The sequence below is a fragment of the Dama dama genome, chromosome 12, assembly GCF_033118175.1.
Source record: "Dama dama isolate Ldn47 chromosome 12, ASM3311817v1, whole genome shotgun sequence".
Classification (NCBI taxonomy): Eukaryota; Metazoa; Chordata; class Mammalia; order Artiodactyla; family Cervidae; genus Dama; species Dama dama.
The window spans coordinates 92,623,966-92,642,387 of NC_083692.1; the positions used below are offsets into that span (position 1 = coordinate 92,623,966).

General features: G+C 40.7%; 1 protein-coding gene across 6 annotated transcripts in view; it reads right to left on the reverse strand.

Annotated features, from left to right (window-relative positions):
• Window positions 1-18,422, reverse strand: part of PDE8B (phosphodiesterase 8B) — a 286,162-nt gene that overhangs the window by 102,436 nt on the left and 165,304 nt on the right. For 3 of the 6 annotated variants that reach the window (XM_061158125.1, XM_061158123.1, XM_061158121.1), the window contains exon 2: window positions 9,382-9,438. In XM_061158125.1, coding sequence (XP_061014108.1) covers window positions 9,382-9,408 — 27 coding nt within the window. In that variant the 5' untranslated portion in view covers window positions 9,409-9,438. Of the gene's footprint in view, window positions 1-9,381; window positions 9,442-18,422 lie in introns of all 6 variants that reach the window. The other 3 variants (XM_061158124.1, XM_061158122.1, XM_061158120.1) reach the window with 1 other exon arrangement.

Consider the following 18,422-nt stretch of genomic DNA (forward strand, 5'->3'; position numbering starts at 1 on the left):
TATATGTACCACAGCTTCCTTATCCATTCGTCTGCTTATGGGCATCTAGGTTGCTTCCATGTCCTGGCTATTATAAACAGTGCTGCGATGAACATTGGGGTACACGTGTCTCTTTCAGATCTGGTTTCCTTGGTGTGTATGCCCAGGAGCAGGATTGCTGGGTCATATGGCAGTTCTATTTCCAGTTGTTTAAGGAATCTCCACACTGTTCTCCATAGTGGCTGTACTAGTTTGCATTCCCACCAACAGTGTAAGAGGGTTCCCTTTTCTCCACACCCTCTCCAGCACTTATTGCTTGTAGACTTTTGGATAGCAGACATTCTGACTGGTGTGTAATGTTACCTCATTGAGGTTTTGATTTGCATTTCTCTGATAATGAGTGATGTTGAGCATCTTTTCATGTGTTTGTTAGCCATCTGTATGTCTTCTTTGGAGAAATGTCTGTTTAATTCTTTGGCCCATTTTTTGATTGGGTCATTTATTTTTCTGGAATTGAGCTGCAGGAGTTGCTTGTATATTTTTGAGATTAATCCTTTGTCTGTTTCTTCATTTGCTATTATTTTCTCCCATTCTGAAGGCTCTTTTCACCTTGCTTATAGTTTCCTTTGTTGTGCAAAAGCTTTTAAGTTTCATTAGGTCCCATTTGTTTAGTTTTGCTTTTATTTCCAATATTCTGGGAGGTGGGTCATAGAGGATCTTGCTGTGATTTATGTCGGAGAGTGTTTTGCCTATGTTCTCCTCTAGGAGTTTTATAGTTTCTGGTCTTACATTTAGATCTTTAATCCATTTTGAGTTTATTTTTGTGTATGGTGTTAGAAAGTGTTCTAGTTTCATTCTTTTACAAGTGGTTGACCAGTTTTCCCAGCACCACTTGTTAAAGAGGTTGTCTTTTTTCCATTGTATAGTCCTGCCTCCTTTGTCGAAGATAAGGTGTCCATAGGTAGGTGGATTTATCTCTGGGCTTTCTGTTTTGTTCCATTGATCTATATTTCTGTCTTTGTGCCAGTACCATACTGTCTTGATGACTGTGGCTTTGTAGTAAGGCTGAAGTCAGGCAGGTTGATTCCTCCAGTTCCATTCTTCTTTCTCAAGATTACTTTGGCTATTCGAGGTTTTTTGTATTTCCATACAAATTGTGAAATTATTTGGTCTAATTCTGTGAAGAATACCGTTGGTAGCTTGATAGAGACTGCATTGAATCTATAGATTGCTTTGGGTAGTATACTCATGTTCACTATAATGATTCTTCCAATTCATGAACATGGTATATTTCTCCATCTATTTGTATCCTCTTTGATTTCTTTCATCAGTGTTGTATAGTTTTCTATGCATAGGTCTTTTGTTTCTTTAGGTAGATATACTCCTAAGTATTTTATTCTTTTTGTTGCAATGGTGAATGGTACTATTTCCTTAATTTCTCTTTCTGTTTTCTCATTGTTAGTGTATAGGAATGCAAGGGATTTCTGTGTGTTAATTTTATATCCTGCAACTTTACTATATTCATTGATTAGCTCTAGTAATTTTCTAGTAGAGTCTTTAGGGTTTTCTACGTAGAGGATCATGTCATCTGCAAACAGTGAGAGTTTCACTTCTTCTTTTCCTATCTGGATTCCTTTTATTTCTTTTTCTGCTCTGATTGCTGTGGCCAAAACTTCCAAAACTATGCTGAATAGTAGTGGTAAGAATGGGCACCCTTGTCTTGTTCCTGATTTTAGGGGAAATGCTTTCAATTTTTCACCATGAGGATAATGTTTGCCGTGGGTTTGTCATATATAGCTTTTATTATGTTGAGGTATGTTCCTTCTATTCCTGCTTTCTGGAGAGTTTTTAATCATAAATGGGTGTTGAATTTTGTCAAAGGCTTTCTCTGCATCTATTGAGATAATCATATGGTTTTTATCTTTCAATTTGTTGATGTGGTGTATTACATTGATTGATTTGCGGATATTAAAGAATCCTTGCATTCCTGGGATAAAGCCCACTTGGTCATGATATATGATCTTTTTAATATGTTATTGGATTCTGTTTGCTAGAATTTTGTTAAGGATTTTTGCATCTATGTTCATTAGTGATATTGGCCTGTTTTTTTTTTTTTTTTTTTCGTGGCATCTTTGTCTGGTTTTAGGGTGATGGTGGCCTCATAGAATGAGTTTGGAAGTTTACCTTCTTCTGCAATTTTCTAGAAGAGTTTGAGTAAGATAGGTGTTAGCTCTTCTCTAAATTTTTGGTAGAATTCAGCTGTGAAGCCATCTGGTCCTGGGCTTTTGTTTGCTGGAAGATTTCTGATTACAGTTTCAATTTCCATGCTTGTGATGGGTCTGTTAAGATCTTCTATTTCTTCCTGGTTCAGTTTTGGAAAGTTATACTTTTCTAAGAATTTGTCCAGTTCTTCCAAGTTGTCCATTTTATTGGCATAGAGCTGCTGGTAGTAGTCTCTTATGATCCTTTGTATTTCAGTGTTGTCTGTTGTGATCTCTCCATTTTCATTTCTAATTTTGTTGATTTGGTTCTTCTCCCTTTGTTTCTTAATGAGTCTTGCTAACAGTTTGTCAATTTTGTTATCTTTTCAAAAAACCAGCTTTTAGCTTTGTTGATTTTTGCTATGGTCTCTTTTGTTTCTTTTGCATTTATTTCTGCCCTAATTTTTAAGATTTCTTTCCTTCTACTAACCCTGGGGTTCTTCATTTCTTCCTTCTCTAGTTGCTTTAGGTGTAGAGTTAGGTTATTTATTTGACTTTTTTCTTGTTTCTTGAGGTAAGCCTGTAATGCTATGAACCTTCCCCTTAGCACTGCTTTTACAGTGTCCCATAGGTTTTGGGTTGTTGTGTTTTCATTTTCATTCGTTTCTATGCATATTTTGATTTCTTTTCTGATTTCTTCTATGATTTGTTGGTTATTCAGAAGTCAAGTTATTTAGCCTCCATACGTTTGAATTTTTAATAGTTTTTTTTTCCTGTAACTGAGATCTAATCTTACTGCATTGTGGTCAGAAAAGATGACTGGAATGATTTCAATTTTTTTTTAATTTACCAAGGCTAGATTTATGGCCTAGGATGTGATCTATTCTGGAGAAGGTTCCATGTGCACTTGAGAAAAAGGTGAAATTGATTGTTTTGGGGTGAAATGTCCTATAGATATCAATTGGGTCTAGCTGGTCCATTGTGTCATTTAAAGTTTGTGTTTCCTTGTTAATTTTATTTAGTTGATCTATCCATAGGTGTGAGTGGGGGTATTGAAGTCTCCCACTATTATTGTGCTGTTGTTAATTTTCCCTTTTATACTCATTAGCATTTGCCTTACATATTGCGGTGCTCCTATGTTGGGTGCATACATATTTATAATTGTTATATCTTCTTCTTGGATTGATCCTTTGATCATTATGCAGTGTCCTTCTTTATCTCTTTTCACAGCCTTTATTTTAAAGTCTATTTTATCTGATATGAGTATTGCGACTCCTGCTTTCTTTTGGTCTCCGTTTGCATGAAATATTTTTCTCCAGCCCTTCACTTTCAGTCTGTATGTGTCCCTTGTTTTGAGGTGGGTCTCTTGTAGACAGCATATATAGGGGTCTTGTTTTTGTATCCATTCAGCCAGTCTTTGTCTTTTGGTTGGGGCATTCAACCTATTTACATTTAAGGTAATTATTGATAGGTATGGTCCCATTGCTATTTACTTTGTTGTTTTGGGTTTGTGTTTATACAACCTTTCTGTGTTTCCTGTCTAGAGAAGATCCTTTAGCATTTGTTGAAGAGCTGGTTTGGTGGTGCTGAATTCTCTCAGCTTTTGCTTGTCTGTAAAGCTTTTGAATTCTCCTTCATATCTGAATGAGATCCTTGCTGGGTACAGTAATCTGGCTTGTAGGTTATTCTCTTGAGTTTATTTTTTAAAAAAGAGTTTCTTAATTATTCTGCCCCTCATTCAGAGAGGGACTCTTGACTACTTTTAGCTGCTGTCATAGTGGCCAAACTCACAGGACAGGAACCAGGCAGGTACATGGTACCACTGGAAACATCCCACCTCTTACACTGAGTGATGGATCCACAGCGTTAATTTTATTAGTTACTATATTTCATAGCTTATGAGCACAAATTTAAAATGTTTTATTATGCTTTAACATACCAAATGTAAGTCCAAAATAACAGACAATTGTTTTTGTCACAGGGGAGTGAGACCATTATAGAATATTTAAATACTGCAAAGGACTACATCATACTTGAGAGGACAGAAATATAGTATACTTGAGACTTTGTTACAAAATTTGACTGCTAAGCAAACATATTAAAAATAATTTAAGGAAAACTGCTAAAGTAGGAGCCTAACTTCAACCTTCTAAAACAGAGAAAGTAAAAAGGTAACTCTGAAAACCATTCTAACAAAAAGTAGAAACAAGGGGAAAAGGGTAATAAAATAGAAAATACAAATAAGATTAATTATATCAGTAATCACACTCAGTGTAACCAGATTAAACTTACTTATTAAAGTTAGTTTATCAGAATAGGTGTTAGAAAAATAAAACTATGTGTTCCATATAAGAGGGATATTTAACATAAAGTTATAAATAAAACTGACAGTGAAAAGATAGAAAAGGATATATCAGGAAAATATTAACTAAAGAAAGCTGATCCAACCATATTACCAACAAATAAAATATAAATTAAGGTAGAAGTTTAAAGAGGGACACTATATAAGAGCAACAGTTACCAAGAACATACACAAATCTAGAACTTGGATACAGATTAACATGGCAGATTCAAAACATCAGAAAATATGTTAGAAAATATTGAGGCTATTGACGTATCCATTACAATAGAAACTGGGAGAACACAAAAAGTTAAGATAGAAGTGGTTTGAATAGCATCATTAATTAAGTTGAATTAATTTCACATATATAGAAGCCTGTCTTCCAGAAATGGGAATATATCTTTTTAAAAGTTTTGTGTGGAAAATTTAAAAACTTCCTACATTACTTACTGGCTGCCAAACAAGTTGCAACAAGTATCAAAGAATCAGTAACAAAGGCATCAAGTGATAATTCAGTGGAGCAAGGAATAGTCATTTCAACAAATAAAGCTAGAATAATGGGGCTTCCTGGGTGGCTCAGCTGGTAAAGAATCTGTCTGCAATGCAGGAGACCCGGGTTTGATCCTTGGGTTGGGAAGATCCCCTGGAGGATGAAATGGCTACTCACTCCAGTATTCTTGCCTTGAGAATCCCCTGGACAGAGGAGCCTGGAGGGCTACAGTCCATGAGGTCCCAAGAGTTGGACATGACTTAGCGACTAAATCACCACCACCATCTGGTCAATATGGAGAGGGAAAGAGCCTTAACCTCTTTACTACACCATACATAAAAATGAACTTGAGTTATAGGTCTAAATTAAAATTTAACAATAAAATTTCCAGAAGAAAACAAATAATCTTCAACCTGGGATTAAAGATTCTTAGAACACAGAACCATAAAAGGAGTGATAAATTAGACTACATCAAAACTAATATTTTTGTTCAAAATCCAAATTTATGAAAATATCCACCTTTTCCTCAAATGCCACAAAGAAAATGACAATATATTTCCCCGAAGAAGCAAGAGTACAAATTAGATTCTCTGAACACAAGCAATAAAAGATTTGAAAGTTAAAATTTTTGTCTACTAACTAAATTCTTTCATAAATAAAGTAAAAATAAATAGGAATACTAGAAAATGCAATAGTAGTACACTTGAGAGTCTATGGACTCTAGCCAAAGATATACTCAGTGAACACTTCATAACAAACAAAAACTGAAATTACTGACTTCTTCAATTTAAAGTGACTTTAGAAATAAATTTTAGAATTTAGAATAAGACAATAAATTAATCCAAAAAATCAAAAGGAGGGAATAAAGACAAAAGTAGAAATAATTTCTAATGCATATATATGGAATTTAGAAAGATGGTAACGATAACCCTATATGCAAGACAGAAAAAGAGACACAGTTGTATAGAACAGACTTTTGGACTCTATGGGAGAAGGCGAGGGTGGGATGATCTGAGAGAACAGCATCGAAACATATATATTATCAAATGTGAAACAGATCACCAGCCCAGGTTAGATGCATGAGACAAGTGCTCAGGGCTGGTGCACTGGGATGACCCAGAGGGATGGGATGGGGAGGGAGGTGGGAGGGGGGATCGGGATGGGGAATACATGTAAATCCATGGCTGATTCATGTCAATGTATGGCAAAAACCACTACAATATTGTAAAGTAATTAGCCTCCAACTAATAAAAATAAATGAAAAAAAAAATGAAGAGAAGAGCCACAGTTTAGAAGAAAATATTCTCAAAATCTGATAGAGGACTTGGACAAGAATATGTAAAGAATTCCCACAATGCAGTAATTTTTAAGAAGTCAACCCAACTAAAAAGAAGCCAAAGACTTAACTAAAATAAACATTCATAGAAGATTTTTCAAATGGCCAAGCAGCAAATTAAAAACTGGCCCAACATTATTAGTCATGGAGAAATGCAAATTAAGTTACCATAAGTCAGTACTACTCACCTAGTAGATGAGCTAAAATTAGAAGACTGAAACATATATTACCAAGGATTTGGAATAATCAAAACTCACATTGCTTACAGGAGTGTAAAATGGTACAGCTTTAAGAAAAGATCTGGATGTATCTTATAAAACTAAACACAGATCTGGATATAGCTTATAAAACTAAATACACTTGTTTTGAACTTTCAAGAGGACATTAGGCTAATAAAATAAAAGGCATTCGGATTGGGAAGAAAGTAGTAATGACATGATTTTGTATATAGAAAATCTTAAAAAATTTACAAAAATGTAAAAGCTAATAAGTTCAGCAAGATTGCAAGGTACAAGATCAATATGCAAAAATAAATCTTGTTTCTATACATTAATAATGAACAACCCAAAATGAAAGTAAGGAAACAATTCCATTTGCCATAGTACCAAATAAATAAAATATTTCAGGAAATATATAAAATATTTAACAAAAATAGGAAACACATTCACTAAAAACTACAAGACAGTGATGAAAAAATTAAAGAAAATCTAAATAAACAGAAAAACATACTAATGGATTAGAAGATGAAATGGTTAATATAGCAATAGTCCCAAAAGTGATCTACAGATTTATTGCAATCACTATCAAAATCCCAGCTGGTCCTCTCCTCCCCAAATTAACAAGTTGGTCTTGAAAATGGTATGAAGATGCAAGGGACTCAGCAAAAATAATCTTAAAAAATAAGAAAGGGGATTCACACTTCAAAGCCACAGAAATCAAGGCAGTGTGGTACTGGCATAGTACAGACATATATCAATGAAATAGACTTGAGAATCCAGAAATGAACCCTCACAATTAAAGCCATATGATTTTAGAAAAAGGTACCAAGACAACTCCATGGTGGAAGGAATATTCTTTTTAACAAATGCTGTTGCACAACCAGACATCCATATGCAAAAGAATGAAGCCCTACCTTACACCATATACAAAATTTAAATCAAAATGGATCATAGAACTAACTATAAGAGGTAAAACTATAAAACTCCTAGAAGAAAAAAAAGGAGCAAATCTTTGTTACCTTAGATTGGGCAATAGATTCTTAGGTATCACACTAAATGATGAAGAAAAATTTAAAAATGATGACTACTGCATGACACTTTTCAAATAAAATTTAATGTATTCAAAATAAAGTGTTAATGGATACATAGATATGCAGAATACACAAATACCTATCATAATCAATCTCCAAACAGTGGTTACTTTTAAGGAAGAGAGAGGAGGACAAAGGGAAAAAATAGAGTTTATAAAGTATCTGTAAGCTCTTGTTTCTAAAATGAGCTCAAACAAATAGGACATCCTTGATAAAATAAATTTATCATACTTGATAAAATTTGCATATTTGATAAAAGTGGGTATGGAGATAAACACTTACTTTTATGAATATTTGAAACACTTTACATTTTAACAAATGTAACAAAAATAACAGTATTTTATAAGAATGAGATGTCCTTATCATGAGCATTCATTGCCAGTACAGCACAGGGTGAAAAATGAAGGTAAATTAAACTAAGTGATCTGAAACCACACGAATCCAAGAAAGAGTCTTGATATTACTTTGGGAATAAATACTGATATCAGAACCTTTGTCACTGCCTTTATTCAAAATGGACTACCAAGTCCCATGCCCCTAGGATGAATACTGGAATTTTCCACTTGTTTGTATTCTATATAAATAGTTGGGGCTTATGTTTATTTTAATAAATTCTCACTCCCTCTCTCTCTGCTCCTAAATTTGTTTCATCCAATTTTCCCAAGCTTAAATCTCTTGTTTCACTCCCCCTGCCCCAGATCTGCATTTCCTTTTCCAAGCAACACTAAATTATTTTCTTTTCCAATCACTCATAAATCAAACAGCACATTTCTCTGGTTGGTTTTTCACTTTCATCTACATGGTAATTGGTTTGTTTACATGTTTTCTGCATCTTTACTTGTCCGAAGTGCAGAGCAAGCTTCCAGGTGCTAACAAGCGACAGTTTCACCGGGAGAACGGCGGCCCACGCAGGCCTTCCCGGGAAGATGCAGACGCAGGTGAGGACTTCGCACACACCTCTCATCCCTGCCTCCCCACAGGGCGCACATGCAGCTGGGGGGCTGCGGGGGGACACAGGTGCAGTCACAGTTAGAGGGGGGCTGGCGCGCAGCTGCTGGCCCTTCTCTCCCTGCAGACGGTGGCCCTGGTGTCCAAGAGCCCAAAAGGCTGCCTGGCCCAAGCCACACAGGACAACACTTACCACCCCTGAGCACCTTTCGCCGCCAGTGTCCCAAGCACTTGAAGGTTAGTTCACTGAACTTAGGAAACTCATAATTTCCTAAGAGGGAGGCATCACCAGCTCCACTTTACAGACTTCTTTACTGGGCAGAGAAGTGAAGCAATACATCCAAGGTCACACAGCTGGAAAGGGCAGAACCAGGGTTCCCATCCAGCTGCAGCTCATGGCAAAGCCTGCCCTTGACCGCTCATGGCTTCTTCTCTTTCCACTGCGGGAGTGGCATGGAGAGCAGACACGTTTTTTTGGTGAAGCATTGTTGTTCCCTACAACCCACCATGCAATCAAGCTACCTATTATATTATACTCCAAGTGGGGCAGTGTTTTCTTCAAGAAAACAATCTGATATCTCAAGTATGACATTAATAAAAACAAGTATTTGCACACACACACACACACACACACACACACACACACCATGTATGGATGTCTGGGTGTGCATCTCAGAGCAAGGGTGGAATCTGCTGTAGTTGAGGCGTGCTCCTGAGATGGGGCTCCTATAACTACTTGCTCTGTGAACCGAGCCCCTAAGAGGAACAGAGGTGTACCTGGATAGGATCCTGTGTCAATCTCATGGGCCCGATGCGTACCTCCGCAGAAGAAACCTGCTAAAAAAAAAAAAAGAAAAGAAAGCACGTGAGATGTGTCAAGTCACAAGCTACAGGAATTGACACATTCTTCCTGACACTGGAAATTATATCATGCTACTTTGCCGCTAAATAAAAGGATCCAATCTAATGACATGGAGACAGTTGATAAAGCATTCTGTACAATACAGTTCTGATTTTGTAAAAGTACACATACATTTATATGCCTTGAAATGTCTGGGAGGGTATATCCCCAAATGCTAAGTGATGAGATTTCAGGTTATTTTTCTTTTAAGTGTATGGCTTTTTACACTAAGCACTTATTATTCTTTACTCTCTCTCTATGGGAGAAAAAACTGATTATTTACTGAGCACCTACTATGCTGCGCATGATGCCAGGTTGTTACTCCTCTGAAATTTCTAAAGAGTAAAAACTTCTCTCATATGTGGAAGCTAAAGCATTTCAATGTTTTTAACAGCTGTTCCCATATTTAGATCTTATTTTTTATCTTCATGTTTTAAAATAAGGAATAAACAGCTCACTCTTACCTATGTTGATCATGACTAAATTATTCATTTCAGTTGCACTTCCTCAAATAAACTGAATAACCCCACACCATGACCACAAGAAGCTGACCTCTGCCCCACGGCTCCAGGAACGAGCCCACACCATCTAACTGCCTTTGGCTGCAAGCAGAGAGCAGATATGTATCTTCATTTTAAATTGCTGGATTGAGGTTCTGCCTCACCTCCATAGATCCAGATTTGCTTTTCTCTAAGAAGCTGCAGTCACTCTGCCTCTGCTTAGCAGCTTACCCTGCAATCAACACACTAGGTTGGCCCCCGTGAGTCGGATGGGACACCTTCAGAGTTCACAGGACCAGAGACACCACAGGGACCCAAGGGTCAGAGGAGGCTTTATCAGGTAAACGATAAAGGCAGAACTTTAAATTAGACTCTGAAGACTAAATACTTCCCTTTATCGCCCTTTAACTTTCGGTGGGCATGGTGTGAATCTTATCCAACACCTGACCATGAACTGCCAACATTCTGCAGTCCATGGGGTCGCAAAGAGTCGGACATGACTGAGTGACTGAACTGAACTGAAGCAAAGCTACATCCTGCAAGGTATCTATACTGATACCCATGCCCAGCATACGTGTGCAGACTCATAATTCCACTGGAAGAGGAGCGTCACCAGGCTTCCTGCATCACTGGGACTCTGGCCCCTCATGCAGCTTCACCCTAAGAGCAGTTTTGCTTTTTTTTTTGGTCTGAAACAGACACGACTCTTCAAAAATAGTGCAACTGCCAGAATCCTACTAAAAGTTAATGATTAAGAAGTGAAACCAACTTGGTACAGAGAGATAGATCTGATTGATAACCTGAGCTATCTCTGCACTCTCTGTGATGTCAGCTGGGTAGACCGCTTCTACCACACACAGGAGCCCCCATCCCTACCCGCCCGCCCCCCACCAACAAGGCCTCTTGTGGTTGCTCCAGCAAAACTGGCCCTGAAGAGGGACACCCAGGGACGGAAGATAGATAAAATGAGAAATCAACAAGAGTTTAAAAGGAATAAAGTAAAAAGTGACTCACATTGGAAGGCTAAGGGATTGAGGGAAGAGCAGAGACTGCCCCCTAAATGGACACACACCTACATACTTTGAAGGAACCAAGATGTGCATAAGGTCATTAAATGGGCCATCTTCAACTCTGCCAAGAAAGCATGTAATGACTGTGGGAGTCCCGTGGCTCCCAGCCCTGAGCCGAGCCCTTTCATGTGAGTGACCTTGGCAGGAGGCAGGCCGTGGCCGCTGAATGACGGCTCGGAGATTCAGGAGCAACCCTCAACCTAGAAGATCTTTTTCCTGCTGTCAGATAGGAAAGGCCCTCCAGCTTTCTCCGGAGCCACACGAGTTCCCTGCCTGTATCCAGCATGGTAACTTCTACTTGACCCAGGTCGGCCGGAGGCTGGCACCTGAGGCCGAGCCTGGCAGAGGCCTGGCAGCATTGCAGAGCCCCCTCCAAGGCCTCTCTCTCCCATCTCCACCCAGCCCCACGTCCCTGCGCCCTCCCTGGGAACACAGGTTGCCCTCGCCACCAGCCCGGGGGCCTCCGCTTCTCAGCTCCTCTGGATCTAACCCACACTTCCGTCTTGCCTCTCGGCTTGCCTTCTTGGTCTGTGCTCACAGTCGTCAGACCCTGGCTGCTACACCCAAGAGAGGCAGCTATCCCCACCGAACCAGACCCTCTCCTTCCAGGCTCTGAGCGCTGGCCCGAGGCCTGAGCAGCAGCGGGTCTGGGCAGAGGCACTGGCAGTCTGCAGAGCTCTCCTTTGGCCCTGGGAGTCTTACTGCCTGCATCTCACCCATTGCCAAGAGAACAGATTATGAACAGAAACAGGAGAGCATTTACTGACGTCTGTGTAGCTGAGCCAAGATTCTCTACTTTGGAGATAGAACTGTGAGTGACTGCAGATACACAGATCCTCAGTTAGCGTATTAGCTCTGATTCCAGGAAGTCACCACGTTTGCCAAGGACACAGAAGCAAGAAGGAGGTGGGCTCATGGGTATTACAATTCCAGCTCTGGAGAGGAGAGGAGGAGGAGGGGAGAGACACACTTCCTAGCCCCCTCGACCACAAGCTCTCCCCTCAGCCTCACGAGGAAGCACTGCCGGCCAACGTGCCCTCCTAATGGTCCAGTATTAACAGTGTCAAATACTCGTGTGCACACATGTGCGTGCACAGTCACCTACACACGGAGCAGGGTCACCAGTTCACACTCAGATGAGTTGGCTCTTCAGGAAAAAAGACAAGTCCTATTTTGTAGCATTTGCTGATTCCATGGTGTAAATACTTTCACCTTGGCTGAAATCAAGCCAGTAACCTAGGTCCCTGAACATGCAACTGGGAGTACACCTTTTCATTCCGAGAGGGTCTATGAGAGGGACACTCTTTCAGAACTGGCTGATGTGCATATTTCTATCATTGGCTTTTGCTGGAAAGTTCAGTGAGATACAGAATTCTGATGGGTAGGCATTTCACCTAAGGCTTTGAGGTTGAGAGAAACGAGATCATCTTTCTGACTTTGCAGGTGGGGAGACCAAAGACCCTGATGCTGGGAAAGATTGAGGGCAGGAGAGGGGAATGACAGAGGATGAGATGGTTGAACGGTATCACTGACTTGATGGAGATGAGTTTGAACAAGTTCCAGAAGTTGGTGATGGACAGGGAGGCCTGGCGTGCTGCAGTCCATGGGGTCGCAGAGAGTAGGACACGACTGAGTGACTGAATGACAACAAAGATCGAAGAAGGCTTCATGGAAACAAGCGGGTCATGGATGGGAAGGAGGAGAGACCAGGGTTGAGAGAGGAAATTCCAGACATGGGGAACAACGAAAAGCAAAGGCACAGAAGCAAGAATGCAAAGATGCTTGTGGGGGTCTAGAGAAACTGGATTACAGAGCATGAAAGGGAAGACTATGTTGGGGTCAGCTGCTTAAGAGGATTTTGGAAAGCAATTCCTTTTTGATTCTGTAGGCACCAACCATGTGGCAGGTTTTTCAGTGGAGAATTACCAGGATCAGATTTATGAACTGGGAGGAAAAAAGAAAAGTTTGGTTTTCCCACTTTCTGGATAGTCAAGAACAGAGATTTAGCAAACACAAAACAAAAACACTGCTATGAGTAGGAATTACAGCAGTGAAAACAAGTGGGGAAAATACACCACAATGATTAAGAAAAAAAATTACCCCAGTCCCCACATGGCTTGGATTCATGGAGATTTCAAAGGAGAGGGAACTCCCAAGAAGAAAACCAGCTGGTGCAGGACAAACAGACGAGAGACTGAGTCTGGGAAGAAATCAAGGCGGTTCACGTGCCTGGTCCCGTCACCACAGCGCGCTCTCTGCCGCGGGCATCCACGGGTCTTGGTAGCTTCAGGAATTGTGTTAAAGAACTTGGATTCTGGTTTTAGAGCTCTTCTCCAACAAGAAGGAGGAGAGAGTTCAGGCCAAGTGGTTGACCTGGAAAGGCCTTCTTCCCACATCTGCTCAGCTGATGCCTGCTCAGGGGCCGCTCACGTGCCCCCCACTCCCCGGAGGCCGTCGAGGCCCAGCTGCACCCTCACAGGACTCAACACTCTCTGCTCAGCTCCTCCCATGCTTCAGGGCACTAACCTTACTACCCATTTAAATATCTTTCTCCTGGGAAAGGTTGTGAGTGTCTTCAGGGACACAGACATTGTTTTTTTCCCACAGTTTTTGTCCCCAGCATCTAGAAAGTGCTCAGTCAAGGCTGGTGCTCAATAAATAAGTGGAACTGAACTAAACTGCCTAAGACCACGTAGATTTGAATTAACAGAGTCAGGACTGAGACTTCATTTTTCCTGACTCCCAGTGTGCTGCTCTTTGATCGTGCTCCAAATTGTAAAGCCTCAGTTCTGACTGCACTCCCTGTATTTCTCTGATGGGTTTCTGGACTCTGTTCCAGTTCTGCAGATGGATCCAGCACCTAGTGATTCCCTGCTCACACCCTAGGAGTCTGTGCCGCTGCTAACAGGGCTGCCACCAGGATGAAGAAGCAAAAGCGGAGTGCCGCGTGTCCGCCTGGGGCGGGTACGGATCTTCCCGTAGCGTGTGTCTTCCAAAACAAGCTCAGAGCCTGAATCCTCCCCCACTTCAACAACTCCCTGGGGATCCCGTCCTCCCCGCCACCTGCAGGACTGAGTGTTCATGCACAGGTGTATACACACACACAGCTCAGGGCCAAACCAAATTCATTTCACAAAAAGGGGACTTCATCATAAAGATCATTTTTATTTTTCAATGCCCTTAATCAATTCTGCCTGTTGCCCAGTTGGCTCTAATTTTAAAATAGTATTTACATCTCTAAAGGGGTCCCCTTTATGTATTTTTTGGGCTCCAAAATCACTGCAGATGGTGACTGCAGCCATGAAATTAAAAGACACTTACTCCTAGGAAGAAAAGTTATGACCAACCTAGACAGCATATTAAAAAGCAGAGACATTACTTTGCCAACAAAGGTCCATCTAGTCAAAGCTATGGTTTTTCCAGTAGTCATGAATGGATGTGAGAGTTGGACTATAAAGAAAGCTAAGCACTGAAGAATTGGTGCTTTTGAACTGTGGTGTTGGAGAAGACCCTTGAGAGTCCCTTGGACTGCAAGGAGATGCGATCAGTCCATCCTAAAGGAAATCAGTTCTGAATATTCATTGGAAGGACTGATGCTGAAGCTGAAACTCCAATACTTTGGCCACCTGATGTGAAGAACCGACTCATTTGAAAAGACTCTGATGCTGGGAAAGATTGAAGGCAGGAGGTGAAAGGGACAACAGAGGATGAGATGGTTGGATGGCATCACCAACTCAAAGGATAAGAGTTTGAGTAAACTCTGGGAGTTGGTGATGGACAGGGAGGCACGTGTCCATGGGGTTGCAAAAAGTTAGACACAACTGAGTGACTGAACTGAACTGAACCAAAAGGGAACCCGTCTTCACTCCATTCCCAGGCCAAACGTGTTTCTTGACTCCTCTGACCTATGGGAAGCCAAAGGTTGTATTTGACTCGTGCCTTTAAAATGAACCGAGACCTGCCCTCTGGCTTCTGGTCAGAAAGGCCCCAACACTGCAGGACCCACAGCTCCAGCCCTGCCCCAGACTGGGAACGCCTGGCTCGTTTTACCTCCCTTCCTTGGCCCACTGTCCTCCACATATCCAGAATGCTTCTTTCCTCCTTCTGTCTCTTTTCAGCCACAGGCCCTGATGATGAGCCTGACCTCACACCAACCTCCAGCCTTCACTGTGTTTGATTCTAGCCATGTTCCACTGCCTTGTGGACCTTTCTGAGCCCAGTAGGGGGTCTCAGTCCTCCCCTGCCCTTTCTGCCTCCAGTTCTCAGACCTGAAGTTCTCAACCTGGACTTCCTACTAGAAGTATCTGAAGAACTTTTAAAATATATTAGTGCCTGGCTCCTACTTCAAACCAAGAGATTTAGCATCTCTAAGGCCGGGGCCCGTGCATTAGCATTTTTAATCTCAACAGCAACCAGAGTTGAGAACCACTAGTCTATTCTTCCAAGCAGACACATCTGTTGTTAATTTCAGATGCTCTTGCATATTCATGTATGCAACAGATATCAACGGAGTACTGACCTGGTGGAAGGCACCAAAGTCTACCTGGACTCAGCCATCATGCTTGAACCCAGATACCCACAGGGTTTTTTCCAGATAACCCACTCCAAAAGTACAAAATGACCACTTGGGCAAGAGGAAGGCACAGTCCTTCACATTTGATGATTCTGCCACCTTAATAGCATCCCTGGACTTCCCTGGTGGCTCAGTGGTAAAGAATCCACCTGTCGAGCAGCAGATATGGGTTCAGTCCCTGGATCAGGAAGATCCCCTGGGGAAGGAAATGGCAACCCACTCCAGTATTCTTGCCTGGGAAATCCCACGCAGAGAGGAGCCTGGTGGGCTACAGTCCACAGGGCTGCAAACGGTCGGACACGACTTAGTGACTAAACACCAACAGTATTCCTAAATTAGAATCAAAATAAAAAAATTTCATAGTCTTTTTTTGTTATACACACACACACATTATATATATGGAAGATTACTCATAGTCATGAGATACAGTTGGTGACAGATCTACCAACTCTGTATTTTATGCTCTGCTGTTTAGAATATCAATTTGGCAGTATAAGGTTTTATCACAAAAATACAGACATATAAATGTCTACTATCAAAATATATAGCCATAAAAGAAAAGATCCATCTGGCTTTAAAATTTAAACCTCCTATTCACCAAAAGTAAGAGCAAAAAACACTTTAATAAAATAGAAAAAAAGATAGGTGCTAGCCTGAGAAATGACATCTACAATATAGGAAACCAACAAGTATTAGTAACCAGAACATAACAAAATCCTTAAAAACACAAACAGAAAGAAAGTTGGGCACAAGATTTGAAAAAGAAAGGCACAAAACAGGAAATACAGGTATGAAGAGATGCTCAACATTTAGTAATCAGGAAAACAAAAATTTCAAATTACAATGAGATAACCATGTCACAACCAGCTGTTTTTCTGATCAACAGAACAGCAGAGTTAAGAAGTCAAACACTGTCAAGCATGGGCAAGGAGACCCACAGGAGCTCACACATTGTTGGTGGGAGAGTAAAACGGTTCAGCCACTCCGAAAAACATTCTGGAGATTTCCAGTAAAGGTGAAGCTAACATGTGACCTATCACCCACCTACTACATGAATGAATCTCTAGGCTCGATGAGGGACACTTGTAAGAACATTTCGGAGCAGATTTAGAACTAAAATTTGGAAATGGCCTAATCCACATTCATTAACATCCATCACCAAAAATCTTCTGTTGAGAAATATCCATACAATGGACATTATATGACAGTGAAAATGAAACAACTAAAGCTACCCATTCAAAATGAAGGAATCTCACAAATATCAAGTAAAAAAATGTCGTAGAAGAATACAGACCATAGAATCCTGCTTAAGGTTTTAAAATATTTAAAACAATACTGAGTATAAGCTTAAGAGTGTAACAGGACAAAGAAATGCTTCTAAATTCCCAGTTGAAAAGTGGCCCTGCTAGTGAAGAAGGGGTATATTCAGGGACTTCAAGTATTATTCATCACTGATTTTTTTTTTAAGCAATGAATACTGAGTACATAGGTGTTTACTGAATTATACTTTCTGGTTTGTTAATATCTTAAATACCAAAAAATAAATTAAAAATACATTTAATTTTATGGGAAAAGCCTGTTTTGGGGTTAGTTGAGCAAGTAGTCACTATGCAAATAAGAACACATACACTTTTTCCTCCTAGTAAAGTCTTTATTTGGGAAAATAAGGTGCTGTATTTAAAATCCCTCAGAATATGGATAGAGTTTCCTGAAACTTGGTAAAATGCAATCCTAGGAAATGGGTCTGGAACTCGGGGGACCTTGCTCAAGGTAAATAACTGCTCTGTGCCCCAGTAAGACAAGAGGGGATTGAGGGCCCTCTCCCGATGTACATGATCCCACGTAACAGGCACAGCAATCTCATTTCCTTAAAGCTAAAGAAACGCGAGCTCCAGACAGGTTACTCAACTCACCTGAGGGCTGGGTTTGAGGTTAAAGCCCATACCCGCCTTTTGTGGAAGGAAGATTATGGTCTTATTTACATAGTCACTTATATCTAGACGCAATGATGGGCTCCCCAGCCCTGGGTCTTACGACTCCCCCACCCCCACCCCTGCCCTGTCCATTCTCCACAGTCACTGTTCCAGACAAGGCTCCTCTTAAAAAGAATTGCTACTACACTCAGTGAGCCTTCCTGGCAAGGGGAGAGAGGAGGACATAGCCCACCATGCCTGGAAAACAGTGACAAACGACAAGACCACCCTCTGGTTAGCACTGGAACAGTACTTCAAAGAAACTTAAAAATACAGGCAGAAGGCATCCAAAATGCCATAAGATACAACCCATGGAAAATGTGGCCAGCACAGTCTGATGGAGAAACCATTCCACTCCCCAGAAATACCAGATCAAAGAGAGAAATTATTTAAACAACAGAGTCATTTCATCTACAGCCATCAGAACTCAGTTTGAAAACAGACTATGCGTTAAAAGCTGGGTGGGGCGTGTAGAGAAAGGTCTAGAATACAATTCTTGAAATGGTGAGGACAGGAAGGCGGCTAGCATAGCACAATGAAGCCTTAGAGAGAATTGGCTTTAGAGGGAAAAAAATCCTAATTACACTTCAATATCATGTTTACATCCAAAGGCTTTGCATCATACATGCCGTGCAAGAATCAAGGCACCAGACTTTTATTAAGCTAGCAATTCAGCTGCAATGTCACAGGCCAGCATGTGTGTCAACATAACACCATTTCCAGATTCCAAAGGTCAAATTCAGGGCCTGACTCAGAGAACAGAGGAATTTTAAGGCAACCATAAAACGTGACATCCCTCAA